The sequence below is a fragment of the Geospiza fortis genome, unplaced genomic scaffold (genome assembly GCF_000277835.1).
Source record: "Geospiza fortis unplaced genomic scaffold, GeoFor_1.0 scaffold14, whole genome shotgun sequence".
In the NCBI taxonomy this organism is placed as follows: Eukaryota; Metazoa; Chordata; class Aves; order Passeriformes; family Thraupidae; genus Geospiza; species Geospiza fortis.
In genome coordinates this window covers 248,573-265,938 of record NW_005054512.1, presented here as the reverse complement: position 1 = coordinate 265,938, position 17,366 = coordinate 248,573, and the positions used below count along the sequence as shown (strand labels likewise).

General features: G+C 54.7%; 1 protein-coding gene across 6 annotated transcripts in view; it reads left to right on the top strand.

Annotated features, from left to right (window-relative positions):
* Positions 1-17,366, top strand: part of ANKS1A (ankyrin repeat and sterile alpha motif domain containing 1A) — a 57,001-nt gene that overhangs the window by 35,040 nt on the left and 4,595 nt on the right. For 2 of the 6 annotated variants that reach the window (XM_031063536.1, XM_031063535.1), the window contains 12 exons: positions 805-911; positions 10,899-10,997; positions 11,333-11,485; positions 11,607-11,714; positions 13,425-13,589; positions 13,920-14,045; positions 14,157-14,228; positions 14,586-14,672; positions 15,027-15,164; positions 15,751-15,921; positions 16,343-16,441; positions 17,080-17,360. In XM_031063536.1, coding sequence (XP_030919396.1) covers positions 805-911; positions 10,899-10,997; positions 11,333-11,485; positions 11,607-11,714; positions 13,425-13,589; positions 13,920-14,045; positions 14,157-14,228; positions 14,586-14,672; positions 15,027-15,164; positions 15,751-15,921; positions 16,343-16,441; positions 17,080-17,199 — 1,445 coding nt within the window. In that variant the 3' untranslated portion in view covers positions 17,200-17,360. Of the gene's footprint in view, positions 1-28; positions 912-10,898; positions 10,998-11,332; positions 11,486-11,606; positions 11,715-13,424; positions 13,590-13,919; positions 14,046-14,156; positions 14,229-14,585; positions 14,673-15,026; positions 15,165-15,750; positions 15,922-16,342; positions 16,442-17,079 lie in introns of those variants that run through there. The other 4 variants (XM_031063537.1, XM_031063533.1, XM_031063534.1 and 1 more) reach the window with 4 other exon arrangements.

The following is a 17,366-nucleotide window of genomic DNA, read 5'->3' as shown; positions in this document are numbered from 1 at the left end:
TGACAGAGCCAGGGCTGCCAGACATGAGCCTGGGGTCCCCATAACACAGAAACAGCGAGACCAAGCCCCTGCCCATGGTTTGCCTCTCTCAGGACTGCTGGGGAGGAAGAGCACAAGCCCTTCCTCTCCGCTACTGCAGTCTGTGCTTCCTTTGTCTTGCGTGTCTTCCCGCGGCCAGCCGCTCTGCCTGGGCTCCTGCTGCTTTCCCGAGCATCCACCGTGTCCGAGCTGGCTCGGCTGCATGAAGCTGTTTCCTCTCAGGCTGCTCCGTGCTCCCTGCTGAGCCGGGGCTGTGTCCAGAGGTGTGTGGATGAGAGGACTGGCACAGCTCCGCTCCCTTCCCTCGCACCTGCGACTGCCTGGGAATGCCTCGGGTGGAAGTTTGCTGCTCTCCTCCCGCCCCCTTCCGCTGAGCCGAGGAGTGGATCCGCATCCCCATGGGGTTGGGCTTCATGTGCTTGCCTGGCAAGGAACTCACGAGCCCTGACAGCAGTGCCTGTGATCTCAGCGCCCCAGCAGCTCCTCTGAATCTCTGCCCGGGCGAGGAGTTTCTTTTCTGAGTGTGAACTGCAGTGAGATTTGCACCCGGAGCCCGCCGAGGCAGCGCGAGCTCGTTGTCCATGCTCTGTGCACACAAGAGGAATTGTCAGCCCGCTGATTTGTTGTACTCTGGGCATAATTTTTTGAGTTTCTTGATGGTAATGACTATGATGTGGCAATGCCATCTGTCCTCCTCAGAGTGCCGCTGCTACCGCCTGAACGGTTTCTCCCTGTTCAAGCGGCTGCCGATTCCTCTCTCGTCAGGTTCGCGGATGCTGGAGCAGAGCGTCGGGGAGTGGCTGGAGTCCATCGGCCTGCAGCAGTACGAGAGCAAGCTGCTCCTGAATGGCTTTGATGATGTTCGCTTCCTGGTGAGTGTCCCCAGAGACTCCAGCCTCTGGGGGATGCCTTGGCCAAAGCTTCCCGCCTTGCCGATGCCCCGAGTGGGCACCAGGCAGAGCCGGGTCCTGCCGCCCGCCGGGATGGTGTTGGGGGCTGTAGGAGGTTGGGCAGAAGGAATAGATGAGGGTTATGTTGTGTTTTCACATTTAATTCAGGTGTTGTTGATTTTCTTGCTAAAATTTTATTTCATCTGCCCGCTAAATCTTTACTGTGCAATTAACTCCAGAAATGGGAACTGAAATTTGCTGCTGTTTTGATGGAAGCCCTGGGCACTCTGTGCTCTGGGCTGTGAAGGAGGCAGCAGACCTCTTGTTGGAACTGTACTTGCTCAGAGCATGCAGGCAGTATGTTAATGAGCTGTACCTAATTGCACTGACACTGTTGGCTCTGAAACCTAATGATGACGACATGGTAATGCTCAGGGTTGAGGGTTTTAATAACCAGTGTCTAGAAACTTAAAGCCGCACGGTGTAAAAATCCGAGAATTTGTGTGGAATGATGGATGAACTGCCAAGAGGGAAAATCCTGGTGCTGCAGGAGGGGTTCTCCCTGTATGGCTTAAAGAAATACTTTTGAATGGGTACGTGGTAGGATTTGCTCTCTTCATGGCTGGATGTTTTTCTCCCCTGTCCAGTGCTGGATGGCTGCCCCCAGTGCAGCACTTGGCTGCTGCTGGATTCAGGGGATGGGACACTCATTTGCTCATTCCCCTCAAATTTAAAAGGTCAAATAATTTCACAAAGATTTTGTGCAAAGCCCAGCTGATTTCCATTTTGCTGCTTATCTCCTTTCCTAGGGAGTTGACCCTGGCACCCGTGCCAACCCTGGCTTTAAATCCATTCATCCCAGCCCTGAGAACTCCAAGCTAATACATTAGCACAGCAGGAAAGTTGAATTATTTAGAATCTTTCCCTCTGTGTTGTTCCTTGCCTTCAGCTTCTGATGTTGAGGGAGCAAAACCTTCAGATAGAGCACAAGTGAGGAACAGGTAGTTAATTTGGTTCTAGTGGTGTTTTTGATGTTTTTGCATGAATTATTAAAACTGCTGTGAGCACTGAAGCTGGGCAGAGCAGGGGCTCAGGACACCAAGCTCTGAGTGTTGGCTGCCCAGTCCTCTTCTCTGCACAACCAGTGCTTTACTGGCTGCCCCTTCCAGTCTCTGACAGAGAATATTCCAAACTGAGAGTGTTAATTTCCTGAAATTGAACAGTTTCTATGAAAGGATTAGTCCCTCTTAGGGCCTCACTGTGTTCAATATTTCAAGGTCCAAAGAACGCTGGGTAATGCCTTGCAAATCACAGGTGGGTTATGAGATTAATTAAGTTTTAGTAGCCCAAACTAGGAAATTGGAGTCTTTTGATATGAAAAGTGTTTTCTGTGCAGAATTTTGCATTGCACTGCTCCCTGCTCAGAGAGCTGCAGGGTGTTTTGGTGTGCCAGGATGGTCCCTTTGCTCTGGGGTCCTCAGGTGCCTTTTGGGGGCAAACCAGGAGCTCTGCAGGAGAAGAGTGTTCAGTGTGCAGAGATGGTGTAGCTACAGAGCAGGGCAGTGTCCTAAAAGAGCCCTTTAATTACTGAGGAAGATACTCAGCCTGTAGTAGATAATAACTAAGAGGAGGGTTAAAAACAGCCTAAGAGGGCACCAGGGTGCTTGGTGCTGCTCTTCACTGGAGAACCAAGGTTTAAAGTGCTCTGTTTGCCCCCAGCACCCTCAGACTGGGGGTGCTGGGCTTGCTGGAGCTCTGGTGGCCTGTGCTGCAGCCAGGTCTGCTTTCAGGAATTTCTGATTCCCTGGGTATTTTCAGCTGGCTCCTGTGTTAATCTATGCCCCATGTCACAAGAGCCTTTACCCCCAGGTAGGGAAATTATTCATGAGCACACTGTGTGTAAAGGGAGTTTGAAAAGTGCTCTGTAAATATATTTGGCTTCTTAATTAGATGTTAATATAGGAAGGCAGAAACATGTGTTGTTTCCAAAAATAATAATTCCGTTATTTTCAGAACTCCAGGAACTGGGGATTAGGGGATTAGCTGTGCTCCAGCCACGTGCTGGCTGCCTCACTGGACAGGCTGCAGCTGGAGTGGGCAGCAGGGAGGGTCCTGCTCCTCTTGGGGTCTGCTGACCAACAACTGAGAGGGGCTCGGGGACCCACAGCTCCTGCAGGTGACAGGGGGAGCCACGAGTGTCTCCCAGGCTGTGCTGTGGAAGGGAAAGGTGCTCTGGAGCCTTCTCTCTGCTCCTGGGAACTCCAGCTCTGCATCAGGGACAAAGTTGGTCTTGATCAAGCACTGGCTTCACTCGGGGGTGGGTATTGCTGGCACAAGTCAGGAGGATTTTTGGGACATGGATGTGACGTGACGTTGGAGCGCCTTGTCCCTCTATGTGTTCCTGGGAAGGACCAAAGTCTACACAGATCTTGGATTGTGTAATCTTTTGTCTTGGTTGAGGGAAGAAAGGGGTGATAAAAGGTGAATTTAGGTAGCTTAGCTTTCCAAAATACTGGAGTTCTCTTCCCAACTCTGCATATTGGGCCACATCTCTGCATCTGCAGAAATTCTTCCGTTCCCCTCAAGTTTCCTAGAGTAGCCACGTTCTGTTTGTGGACAAGGCAGGGAAGAGGCTTTCCCTGTTATTCTGCCTCTCTCAAGCACAAACCCCACTGTCCAAGACAGCAGCTTCTTTCCCTCACCCTCTGCCTTGCCACCAAGTGACCTTCATGGCCAGCACCACTGCCACAGGGCACTCAGACTGGGACACTCGTATGGAGCTGGAATTGGGCAGCAGCCTGTGCAGGCAGCTGGGATTAGGAACAGCTCAAGTGGAGATAGTGCTTCCAATCCTCCTCCTCCTCTGCAGCCCGCTGGGATTCCTTCATCAGAGGGGAAAGTTTATTTGTGCGCTGGGTGAACACAACCACGGCAAAGCTGCTGGCAGTGGCTGTGCTGTCCTTGACTTAGCAAAAATGCAGCTCTGCAAGTAGGATAAAACCCTCAGCAGCGCTGCCTGCCAAATGTGAACAGCTCCAGTGAACCAGGAATGGCCAGCCCACCACCCAGGAGGAGCAGCACTGCTGCCTCCCACGTGGAGGAACGCAGCCCCGAGGTCCAGGAGCCTCATTGCCTCATCCCTCACCAGAGGAGGGGAGTGAAAGGTCAGATCACAAAACTGCTGCACTGAGTGAAAGGTGTCATCCAGAAAAGTGCACAATAAATGGACTTAATTGTCCTTGGCGGGCAATGAGCTGGGAAAGCAGGAAAAATGTCACAGGAATATGGACCAACAGGGATTCTGCTGCTCCAGGAGCTTGGCCCCATCATGTCTGCTGTGCTCACCAGTGTATCTGCCACAGATGTCCCTTTTGGGAAGTCCAAAATGCATAGGAAATTGATTTGGGGGTGCCCAGTGCATTCCTGGTCCCTGCAGCAAGCAGAGATTAACCCAGGGAAACAGCAGGCTGGACTTTGCCTGTCTGGAGAGGGGAAGGACGTGGCCACTGTAACGAGAAGGAATTGCAATAACTGATGGCGGAATTCCTCCACAGAAGTGGGAAGGAAATGCCATTACCTGTTCCCTCACAGGGTGTTTTGTGATCCCACAGATCCCATAAATGTATCTGAGATGCTTGCAAAAGCTTTCCCCTTCCCCTGGAGGGTGGGATCTTGCTGCTGCCCCGCAGCTTCCCCTGGGCTGACATCTGAGAAGGGCAAACCCCGCGTGCTCTGGCAGTGGTACCAGTGTTCTGGAGTTGAACTTCTTATTCAGTTCAAAGATATGTTGATTCACAAATGAGCAGGTAAAAGAGAACATAAACCATTTTTTATGGCTTTTTTTTATTGTTCAAGCCTGGATTCCCATGGAGTGTGTGGAAAGCAGCTAATGCTGATTCAATGAGACAGCGTCAGAAAGGGAAATCTGTTCTCTGTGTGTAGTGCCCTGGGCTCCTCTGGGGGATTTTATTTATTTTTTTATAATTGGGGAGAAGTGGTAGAAAAATGATGGTGGTGGAAGAATGGGGTGTCTGCAAATAATTTAGAGTACTGACATTAATGTGATTCAGTGCAATTCAGGGCCATGTTAGATTAGCCTGCGGTGTTGTTCACGAACAGAACAGCCTTTCCTTCCCCTTCTCCTCTGTGTGTGTGCAGGCAAAACCAGGATAAATGTGGAGTTGAGGCCTTGGCTTAGGTTAGCTCACCTTGGCTGGGGGTGTGAGATGAGCTCAGTGCCTCTCGTGCCTTCCTGGGCTGAGGACAGCCCCAATCCACATCTGACAAAGCCAGGTCTCCTTTGCTCTTCACATCCTGGGATTTGGGTGTGGGCTGGCATCTGCACAATCCTCATTCTCACCTGGTAGCTGTCCTGCTGCAGCACTGGCATCTCCTGTGTCCTCAGTCACTCAGCTCTGCCTGCTCCAGTTCGGAATGGCCCAGCTTGGCACGCAGCTGCTGGTCCCCTGGGCAGCAGCCAGGCTCTGGACATGCTCTGGGAATGTGTCTGCCCCTGAGCTTTTTTCTATTTTCATATAGAACTTGTCATTTTATAGTAGCCATTTGGGGAAGACTGCTCTGACACATTCCAGTAGCTATTTGCACCCAGGAATGATCTGTGAGGGGCCACCAGAGACCCCTGATGGGGTTTTACTGCATCTGCTCTTGTTGAAACACAGCAAGAACATGGCCTGACCACAGCTGGTGCAGGGATTTTCCTGCAGACTCAGGTGAGCTCTGGGTAGCTCATGCCTGGGCTGTGTCAGGCTGGAACTGGAGTGAGCTCTCCTCAGCTGGGCAGAAGCTCTGGGTGGCTGTTTCTGGATTTGGTCACTGCTGTCAGCCCCCAGGAACACGTGCCAGTGCCTCCAGACTGTGCAGCACTAAATGAGCCCCTAAGAGGGGAGTTGGACCCTGGGGTCAGGGTCTCTGCCAAACCCCTGAGTGGGAATCACTTCATTCAATTAAATGAATTTTGTTTGACATCTCCCCAGTGAGTTCTGGCTGGTCCTTGGGAGGTTCCCAAGGACTGTGCTTTATCCACCATGGTAGGGGTGTTGGGGTTGTCTCTGCAAGAGAATGGTGAGAGCAGAGGCACGCAGGGATCTGGGGTTGAAGGAAGTTTGAGGATCTTGGGAAATGGCAGAACTGTGCCAAAGCTCCCTGGATAATAGGAATGGACTCCACGGGGAGCAGAGAGGTTGAAGTGGATTTTGAGGAGCAAAGTGGGTGGACCAGAACTGGCAATTTAGAGGATACTTATGTTTGATTCATTAGTAGCTCCAGGCCCCATAAACATTTAAAAAAACCCATTAAAGTTGCAGTTAATTTTTTTTTTCCTCTCAATAAAATTGCCTGAACTTGACAACCATGACCGATTCCCTCTGTTGCCGTTGTCACACTGCCAGTCTGCATGGGGAAGAAAATTAAAAATGACGTGGCTGTGTGCTAATCTCAGATTTATTGTAGGGTTTTGTGTATGAGCCCCTTTCCCCATTGATGCTCTGTGAAGAGCTGGGGCCAAACAGATCCTTCCCCTGCTTTCCACTCAAGTACCCCAGACTGCAGATGCCTTTAAGGGAAGGCACCAAACTCCACAGATCACAAACACAGATTTGTATGATCAAATGGGATCCCCCTGCTGTGAGATCTGGGTGTGCCCAGCTGTGAGCTGGACCTGTCTCCATCTCTGCCAAAAGCAGAGCAGTAGCAGTGACAGCAGAATCTTCAACAAGATGCAAATTGTCTCAAATGCACTGAGGGGAAGAAGAAAATGAGCTCTGTGTGCACTTTGTATGCACAGAGAGCCTTCATCTGTCTCTCTGCTTGGGGTGTCTGCAGGAGCCTTTGGAGTCTGGGAACGCTGTGTTTGGGTTTTGCATCTGTTGCTTTCTGGAGCAGCCCCATGCTGGTGCCATGCTGGTGCCATCCTGCCCGTGCAGGGTGTGCTCATGGCAGCGCTGCCCTCAGGTCCCTGTGCTGCCAGCCCAGCCACGAGTCCTGCAGGGAGCACTCACTGCCCCAGGCCCTTCCTTAGCTGGAGCAGGAGCATGGATGGATGCCAGGCTCTGGGGAGGAAGCAGCATCTGAAAATTGGGTATTTAAGTGCCTGCAGAGTGTCCTGCTGGAGGAGGAATCTGGCAGATTTGGGCAGCGCTGCCTTTGGCTCAGTCCCTTTGGGGTCACCTCGGTAGCAGGAGGGGATGCTGCCTTCTGCCAGGTAACCTCTGACTGTTTTTTCTGCCTTTAATGAGAAACCTGGAGCCTCACAGGCTGTTTAACTACAGTGCAGGCAGTGAGGTGTGACCAAAGGCAGCCCTTTTTCCAAGAACTCGTGTCTCTGCAGGCAGGTTGGCTGCACCAGCATCGCACAGGGCTCCCAGTGGGGACAGGGGTCACTGGCAGATCCCTGCCCTCCCTTGGGGCAGTGGGGAGGGCAGGGACAGGGCTCAGGAGTCCCCTCATGGGGTTGGGTATTGGTGCTTCCCCAGAGAGGGGGCTCAGAGGAAGCTGAAGGCCAGGCTGGGGGATGAAGGGCCCTCTGAGTGCCTGGCAGCCAGTCTGTGCCTGCTGGGAGCCAGGGTGGGACTCAGCCTCCCCAGCTCCAGGTGTCTGACTGGGCTGATGCTTCAGCTCTTAGAGCAGCCAGAGTTTATCTGCCCCAGGTAATGCATTTCACCTTCCCTGGCTGAGCCCAGGCGGGGCTGGTTCCTGACAGAGCACATGGTGAGATGTTGGGGTGCAGGAGCTGTTGGGTGTCCCTCACTGCCCCAAAATGTGGGTGACAGGGAGATCTCAGGCCCAGGCCAGCCCTGAGCCTGCCTGGCTCTGCTCAGCCCCGCAGAGCTGGGGCACCCAGGAGGAACGTACAAGGTAAAAAGCACTTGTCACAAGGAATGAAATCGGAAAAAAAGTCTTTTTGATTGTAATTGGCATCTCTGAGGCTGCTGCTGGAGGCTCCGGGAGGACTGGGCTGGTGGCAGAGCACATCCTGGAGCCCTGCTCTCCCCACTGAGCCCGTCCTCACAGGACCTGGGGAGGGCTGGTGGGAGCTGGGGCTGCCCTGAGCCCTCAGAGGAGCACTGGGAGGTGGCATCTGCTGCCCTGTGGCCAGCACCAAAGGGAACCTTTAGGTCAAACCAAAAAGGAGCCGTGGCCCTGCAGAGCAGCTCTGCTCCTTGGCTCTTGCCTGAGGGTGTGTTGAGTGCAGACAGGTTTAAAGTCTGGCTCCTCTGTGTGGCTGGCAAAGGTTAAAAGATCTCTGGTGTCTTTGTATTTAATTCTCTCTTTTAGTGGCAGATTATTGTTTTGCATGGGAGTTGAAATCCAGATGGGTTTGAAGGACATTTCTCCTGCACCAGGGGCTGGAATGATTTGTTCAGAGCTGCTATGCTTTGTCTATCCTTGTTAAGTACCCAGAGAATACAGACTGCCACCGAGGGAATTTAACGTGACACATAAAAATAAGGAGTGTAGGAGAAAGCTGTAGGCTTCACAGTGTTTAACTACCTTCTATCCTTGCTACAGAGCAAGCAATTTACTTTTAATTTGAGATGCCAAAGGTGGGAGAACACCCACTGCCCTGCCTTGGGGCTGGCACCGGTGCCCTGTGGGAGAGCAAGAGCCACCAGCTCTGTGCTGCTCGTGTGGGATCATGGCCATGCCAAAGGGATTAGCACCAAAAAGGGCTCAACACTGGAAAGTGAGCATGAGTGAAAGTGTGAATAGGATCAGCAAGCTTGTTTAGTTTTTATACATGAAAATTACTCATTGCTATTGTCACAGCTCATTTGGCTGCTGACTGTTCCTGCTGTCCGGGTGGCACCAAGGGCAGGGCTGGCTGTGAGCTCTGCCCTTGCCAGCATCTTCCTGCACTGCCCCAGCTTCAGCCCTGGCTCTCTGCAGGGGGATGGAGCCACAGAGCACCAAGATGGGCAGGTCAAGGGAGCAGAGCAGGCCCTGGCATTGGGAACTGCAGGTTTCGGGTACCTGAGGTGTGCCATGCTGTGGGCACTTCAGTCTCTCCCTGTTCCTCCCCCTCACAGGGCAGAAATATTTTGCTTTCCAAAGCTGTGAGAGAAATCCCATCACTTGCTCTGGCCCTCTTTGTCCATTTCAAAAAGCCCTTTCCAAGCCATCTCTCTCTGGGAGATGAATTCCTCACACACATCCTGCCAGGTGAGGTGTCTGTCAGGGGAGTTAATCCCCATTAATCCCTTCCCTCCTCCCCGGAGCCAAGCACACAATCCCCTGCTGTTACAGGAATGCACATTAAATGTGGCTCTTTGGCTTAAAATTCATGAACAAGAAAGGGGAGGGGATGTTTCCATCTTTCTGGTGGGATGCTGCTGCCCACCAGCCAGAGGTCACTGCCCTGGCAGCAGCAGCTCCTCCTGTTAATCACTGGGAATTTGTTCCCAGTCCAAGAGAGTTGCAGCTTGTGCACCAAATGGGCAGCCTGGAGCTCTCAGCAGCAACCTGCTTCTTCTTACTCCCCGATTTTGTGCACTTGAGGGGTGCACAGAACAGTTCATGTGATGTGGCTCCATCAGGTGAGCCCCTGGTGTCCCTTGGCCTCGCTCACAGGCTCTGGGGACAGGGCAGAGGGGTCTGGCCGTGGTCTGCTGTGCACAGGGGCTCTTCCCAGCACAATGGCCCCGACTGGCACAGGCTGTGAACTGGCCTTTGGGAAAACACAGAATGAGCCCCTCCCCATTGGCTGCAGAGCCATTTAGGCCTGACTTTTCTGTTGTTTAAACAACTCTCAGACAAATAAATGCCTTTGTGCCGTGGCTGTCAGCTCAGGCTCTGCTCTCCAGGAATGAAGTGTGTGGGATCTGAGCTGCCAAGGGAGGGGAAGGCAGAGGAGCCCCATCAGGGCGTGTTGAGGGCTCTGCCTCCTGCCACCCACTGCTCATTTGCTGTTTGCTAAATGCCTAGTCTGGGCTGCAGGGCAGAGATCTCTGGGCATCTCTTATCTCTGCTGTTAATTCCTTGAACACTCCTCTGTGGCCGAGGGAAGGGCAGCTCCTGGGTGGAGAGCCATGTGCCATGCTGCTCTGCTGTCACCACACCTGCCATAGAAGTGGCAGGGAGAGCAGAGCAGCTGCTGGCATGGCCAGGAGCAAGGACAGGCTCAGGAGGAGGCTGCTCTGGGGCAGCTCGCTGCATTTAAAGCAGGTAGCACTCACAAATCCCACAAAAGCACGGATGGGAAGGGGCAAGAAACCTTTGCTGCCCTTTGTGGAGGGTGCCTGGCAATCTCACCTGCCCTCACCTTCCCTGAGGCCGGTCTTAATTGGGTTTCTCTTATAAAACCAAAATGTGGAGCAGCGAAGCGCTGTCGGCACACACCTGCTGGGACTCTCTGGGGAGCAGAGGGAGGCAGGGCCAGGGAGGGGGTCTGGGCTGGAGCTGAAACCCTCAGTCACACAGCAGCGTGGCTCTGCCAGCCGTGGGAGATGTGTCCTGCTGAGCTCTGCCCAGGTAGGAGGGCAGGGAAGCAGGTTGGGGCAGAGGCTTTTAAAGGGGGATGGAGTCCATGTGCTTCTGCTCTGCAGGGGGAAGAGGGCTGAAAATGGGTTTTAACAGCACAGTGTGGGGAGGTTGAGCAGAACTCAGAGCCCCTGCTGGGGCATGGAGGGGGCTGGGGTTTGCCTGGGCGCTGTTACAGGATGTTTAAAGCCTCTGTGTGTCGAATCCCACGGAAGGTGGCTGCAAGCAGGGGAGGGGAGGGCAGTGCTCCGTGTGCTGCAGCTCTGCTCGTGTCAGCCCTCTGTGTGCCCAAGGTCGGTACATGGGGCAGAGCTCCCAGCCTTGGAAGCCTTCCTTATCCTCCTCCTCCTCCTCCTCCTCCTGCTGCTGCCAGGACGTGCTGGAGGTCAAGCCAGGAGGGTGTGATGTCCATTCACACCGCTGTGTGGCTCCTGCTGTCCCCTGCTCCCATGTCACTCCCTGCTGTCCCCACAGGGCTGTAATGTCATGGAGGACCAGGACCTTCGGGATATCGGGATCGGGGACCCGCAGCACCGCCGGAAGCTGCTCCAGGCTGCTCGCTCCCTCCCCAAGGTCAGCACACCAGGATGGGCACTGCCAGGCACGGCTGTGAGCACAGGGGAAGCAACAGCCAGACCCTGCATCTCCAGGGCTGTGGGGAGGCTCTGGGGAATGGCAGGGAGGAGGAGGAGGAGGAGTATACTGCTCTTCCAGGCTGTGTGGATGGTGGTAGCTCCATGCTGGAACTGCTCCTCCTGCCAGTCTTGATCCCAAGCACGTTCTTTGTACAGTGCTTTTGTTACTGGCTAGTGGAGATAGTGATGGCCTGTAAACTGATTTTCATTGACCCCATATCCCTTAGGATCCCAGCACCTGCAGCTTTTAACACCTTCCTTGTGCTTTCACAGTTGAAACCGCTGGGCTGTGATGGGAATAGCCAGCCATCAGTTCCTGCATGGCTCGACTCCCTGGGGCTGCAGGATTACATCCAGTCCTTCCTCTCAAGTGGCTACAGCTCTATTGACACTGTGAAAAACCTCTGGGAGCTTGAGATAGTGAACGTGAGTGTCACCCCTGTCCTGCCAAGGCAGCAAGCTCCTGCCCTGTTCCCTGGGGATGGCACTTGCTCCAAGTCTCTCAGAGTAGTTCTGTGCCCGTGGTGACCCCGATCTCTCCCTGCAGGTGCTGAAAGTGAACCTGCTGCGCCATCGGCAGAGGATCATTGCCTCGCTGGCAGACAGACCCTACGAGGAGCCACCAGCCAAACCACCACGGTTCTCACAGCTGAGAGTGAGTCCCTGCTCGTGGCTCCCTGCCTGGCTCGTGTGTCAGTGCTGGGAGAAATCTTGCCATGGCCAGTGGTGTCCATCCAGCTGCTCACCTCATCCTCTCCAGCCACTCAGGCAGCAAATGCTTGTGCAGGGGCAACCTTGCAGTGAGTGGGGCAAGATAATTCCAGCCCTCTGGATGCTGACCCCATGGGAAAGGTCAGGCTGCCCCTTGGGATCAGGTGTGTGCACTGAAGGGGTGCAGGGTGCCACTCCCACCTCTGCCCTGCTCAGAAGGGAGCTCTGAGCCCGTTTTCTTGCCCTTGTTTCGTGGTCTGAGATGTGGGAGCTTTCAGCAGGCAGGAGTGGCCCAGCCCAGCTGGAGAGGGGCTGCAGCTGGGACTTGGTGTTTGATTGCACCCTTGGGATCCAGAGCCCTCTCCCTGGCCCGCCTGGGCTGCTGAGAGCTCCTGCTCTCGCTGCCAAATAACACTCGACAGGATGTGTGGATGTTGATTTTTGCTGCAGGAGTGGCAGCATTTGGATGTCAGGCCCTTGTTACAGGGTTTGGCTGGGAGGGAAGCATCCCATTCCCTGTTCTTCCTGAAAACTGGCTTTTGAGAGCTGAGTTTGGCAGAAGCTGCTGGGCTCAGAGCGACCCCGAGCTCAGGAATGGGGTAGCATGTTGTGCTGCCTCCTCCCAGAGATTGCTAATCAGCTTCCTGGAGCAGGAATTGGAGTGATTAGAGTTTACCCAACCTGAACATCTGGTCCTTGCCCTGCTGCAGAGCTCTGCCCTCTTGGTTTCCCAAGCCTTTCCAACCCAAACAGCCTCAGCTGAAGTGAGCTGGGATCCATGTTTGCTGACACGGGATTCTTTAGGAGCTGGGTTCAAGTGTGAGAACAGAGAGAGCTCACACTGGTGCTGCACTGGGAGGGTGCCCAGTACAGACCCACTGCCCCGTGCCCTGTGCCAGGCAGCAGGAGCACAGGAGGGACCAGCAGCCAAGGAAGGCGAGACTGAAGGCTGAGGCAGGGAGAGGCTGCTCCGGTTCGGCTCAGCTGATTGAGATGCTGCCCGGGGAGGGAGAATGGGCCATTTGCAGCATTTCCTGGCGCTGCAGCTGGTGAGCTCCAGCGCTGGCTGCGGCGCGGGGGGCGGGCGGACGTCAATGGCAAATCAAGCGAGTGGTTTGAATGGGACTAATGCGGCCACAGCTGTGCCGAGGCTCGGCCGTGCCTGCGGGCCCTGGGCGCGCTCTGGCGGCGGCTCCCGGCGCTCCTCAGCTGGGGTGGCTGATCATCATGGCCCTCGGGTGCTTAGCTTAGTGCTTTAGGGGAGCCCACCCCTCTGGAATCACCTTGCCCCCAGCCCAGCGTGTCCCTGCCCTCCTGGGATGAGCTCTCGGAGGCAGAGGCACACTGGGCACAAAGGGTTGAGTAAATGGCTGAAACCATCCTGAGGCATGCTGGGCACAAAGGGATGAGTACATGGCTGAAACCATGCTGGGCACAAAGGGCTGAGTACATGGCTTAAACCATCCTGGGGCATGCAGGTGTCTCATGCAGAAGGTAAAGAGTGGGATTGGCACTGAGGCAGGAGCCCCCAGAGCAGGAGCTGACCCCATTAGTCCACTCAATGCACCCTGTGTTGGGCAGTGTAGAGGGAGCGATGGGGGGCACAGCACAGCCCCAGCTGACTGGGTTTCTTTGTGGTGTCTGCTCCTTCCAGTGCCAGGATTTGATGTCCCAGACGTCGTCTCCCCTGAGCCAGAACGACTCCTGCACTGGCAGATCTGCTGATCTCCTGCTGCCCTCTGGGGACACTGCCAAGAGGCAGCACGATCGTGGCACTGAGCTTGCTCCCTACTCCAGAGCTGAGCGCTACAAAGCACAGGTTAGTGGCTGCTTTTGTGTGTCCTGGGGCCCTCTGCACAGGCTCCCCCATCTCTGGAGCCAGGGAGAAGGGAGGATGATGCAAGGAGGGAGCTGGTCAGGCTCAGCTTCCCTCAGACATTAGAGTCAGCAGCTCCTTTATGCCTCAGTTTCGCCTCAAAAATGGATGGCTCACATTTCCATCAGCACTGGCACCTTAACCCCACGTGCTGCCTCCACCCAGCTCCGGGGGGATTTGACCATTGCCAACCTCAATCCCCTCAGCTCAAAGAGCCCCCCTAGAGCTGTTCCAACCCACTGTGGCTTCACATCTGTGCCTGTTGCCCTGCAGGAGGACCGTCGGGAGTCCAGGCTCACCCTGCGCCCCCCCAGCCTGGCAGCCCCCTATGCCCCTGTTCAAAACTGGCAGCACCAGCCCGAGAAGCTCATCTTCGAGTCCTGCGGGTACGAGGCCAATGTAAGTGGCTTTTGGTTTGTGGGGTGGCGAGGATGAGGAGCTCTGGGCTCTCAGGGCTCTGTCATTGCCTTGGGAGTGGCAGGATTTAACATCTCTCCCTCCTTCACACAGTACTTGGGCTCCATGTTGATCAAAGACCTCCGAGGGACAGAGTCTACCCAGGACGCCTGTGCCAAGATGAGGGTAGGGAGACCCTGGGGCTGGGGGCTTCACTTGCGCCATGTGGGTGATGATGTGGGTTGAGGGGAGAACTGCAGTGGTTCCCCAAACCCTGTCCACCAAACAGGCAGTGCCACTGTCTCTGGTGAACTGCCCCTTCCCAGCATTGTTCTCAGTACCCAGAGAGTCAGGGAGAGTGGGTGTTTTCACTGGAAAGTGGTGGCTGGGTTCACTCCAGGTCCTTGTCTCTTCCACCTCTGCTTTTCTCCTCCCAGTCCTAGATCCCCAAAACTTCCTGTACAGGCCTGGGGGTCTCTGGGGTGGCGGTAAAGAGGGAGCATCCATTCACAGTTGGTCACTTGAATATTCTCATTTTTGAAGAAATCCACGGAGCACATGAAGAAGATCCCAACCATAATCCTGTCCATCACGTACAAAGGGGTGAAGTTCATCGATGCCTCCAACAAGGTGAGCTGCAGATGCCTCAAAGTCAGTGTCTGGAGGGACACAGCCTGCAATCCCACCTACCTGGGGGTGCAGGTCACTTTTTGTGTCTCCAAAAGCCACAGCTGGTCCTGGGGAGCTTCTGGGGCTGGGGGAGAATACCAAGGTGGTGATGATCGCCTGAGTGCCAAAGGCTTGGCAGACTGGCTGCTTGTGGACCATGTTGCCAATTTCTTCCTGCCTTGGAAGGGAGCTGGGACTGGTCTGGCTGGGAGACCCCCTGTTCCCTGTCCCCAGGACACCCTCCACAGCCACTGTTTGCCGGGTGTATTTGCCATCCCCAGAAGGGTGACGGGTGCTTGTGGTTGACCCCGGCAGAATGTCATTGCTGAGCACGAGATCCGGAACATCTCCTGTGCTGCCCAGGACCCTGAGGATCTCTGCACATTTGCCTACATCACCAAGGACCTGCAGACCAGCCATCACTACTGCCATGTCTTCAGCACTGTGGATGTGGTGAGTGCATTGCCATGTTACATCTCCTGGTCCTTCACAGCCCTTTTGTGTCATCCCTCAGCTTTATTGGCTAGTCTCAGACTGCTCCTTTCCAGGGTTCTTTCACCCATTTTTACCATAGTCTTGGTTCCAAATGCCTGTCCTTTGGACCTCTGTGGACAAAGAGAATATTTGTCTGGTTTCATTACTGCTGTCTCCAGCACTGAATAAAGCAGGGCAGGAGCTTTTCCTCCTGGGGAATGTGCCGTGCACAAACCCCTAACATGCTCTCAATTATGTTGAGCATAATGGGCTGATTTAACAACTCAGAGAAGGTAGAAGTGTGATTTGCTTTTATACTTGGGCAGAATCAAAATTGCACAAGACTTTTAGGCTATTTTTCTTTATGCTGCTGAACTGCAGTACTGGTGGGGCTTTACAGGTGGGCAGGCAACCCTGGGGGAGGCAGCATGGTCCCAGCTCCCCCACATCTGGAACTCAGTGGCTTTGCCAGGGACACAGTAGGATGTTACTTGCTGATGCACCCCATAGCAGGACTGTGTACAGGGTGATCTGACAGCTTTGTGTTCTCTGTGTTCTCTCCAAGAACCTGACGTACGAGATCATCCTCACGTTGGGGCAGGCGTTCGAGGTCGCCTACCAGCTCGCCCTGCAAGCCCAGAGAGCAAAACCTCTGGGCGCTGGAGCAGGAGAAATGATTGAAACAAAATCTTCCAAACCGGTGCCTAAACCACGAGCCGGCATGAGGAAATCCGCGGTACGTGGAGCAACCTGCTGGGCTGAGCTGGGGGTTCTGGTGGGCACCACACCCCTACACCTCCCCTGGGTGGTGGGGGGAGCCCAGACAGGGTCCAGGTGCCTGTCCTGCTGCTGGCACTGCAAGTCTGTGTCTGTGTCACTGCTGCTGTGGGGCTGGGGCTTCTCCTGGTAGCAGAAGGGCAAGCAGAGATGGAAGTAGCCGAGGTGGGATGGGGCTTTAGTGCCCTGCTGGGTCCAGCAAAAGCTTCTGCAAACCCTGCAGAGCTGCAGTGAGATATGTAGGTGAGCTGCAGTATGGGATTCCCCATAGCCAAAACCAGCCAAGACTGGAGCTGCTGAGGAGCAGGGACTGCTGCACAAGCCACTGCCTTCCTTTAATGTCTCCTTTTGTCTGTGTTCTGCTTGCTCCCCCCGCTCAGGTGCCGCTCCCTCCCGACACCCGCTGTTGTTACTGTCACACCTGTACAACTCACCGCCCCTCCTACCTGCCGCTGCAGTCTGTTAGTCCTGGAGCGAAGGTCTTTACCCTTCTTCCTGCCATCCTCCATTCCAAACCGACCCGGGCTGCCTCCCCACTTCCTCTATCTCCTGCTGTGCCCCCGTGTCCTGCCTCGTTGTTGTTCATCCCCATGCTCATTCTGGCCCACGCCAGGGGTTTGGATGAACCCCGGGGATCTGCTGCTCCCTCCCGCCCCTGCTGATGCAGTGTGGCAGCTCTCAGCTAACCCCGCTGCTCCTGCTGGGGTGGTAACTTCCCCGTGGCACCCTGATTTAGCAGGACAAGAGGAAAGAGCTGTGCTTGGTCAGGAGGGTGAATCACGTGGGAGCTCACCTGCCAGGAGCTGTCTCCCTCTGTCCCATTTCTGTAGCGCTCCGTTTTTCATGCTTGTTTGAGATGAGCAAAGCTGTCGCTGATGGTGACAGGGACTCACAGCCTAATGCAGGGAGTCATCTTGGGGTGCTGGGTTGAGACTGACGTGGCCAGACACGTTTTAGCTGTGAAGGACTCAAATGCTCCCCAGCAAGAGCTACTTCCTTGCATACGTGCACATTTTTGGGACGGGCAGTAGGCAGGCAGGCACTCTGTGCTTTGAGTCCCTGCTCGTTCTGTCCCAGAAGCACGGGTGTCCTAAGATGCCCTTTCTTTATTTTCTAGCTGGATCCCCCTGAAGTGGACCAAGACTCCCAGTCTCATGCCAGTGTCTCCTGGGTCGTGGACCCCAAGCAGGACTCCAAGCGGACCCTCAGCACTAAGTATGAGACCACTATCTTCTAAAGCAACTGCCCGCGTCCGCCCCGTCTAACCGTGCCTTTGCGATCTGATCTGTCTGCTCTTCTAAACTCCCTCTTCCTCCAGCTGCTCGCCCTGAGCCCGCCTAGGCACCACGTCCAAGGCAGCAGCACTTAGGAGACTGTAGACTTAATCGGCTTTTGTACCTGCTG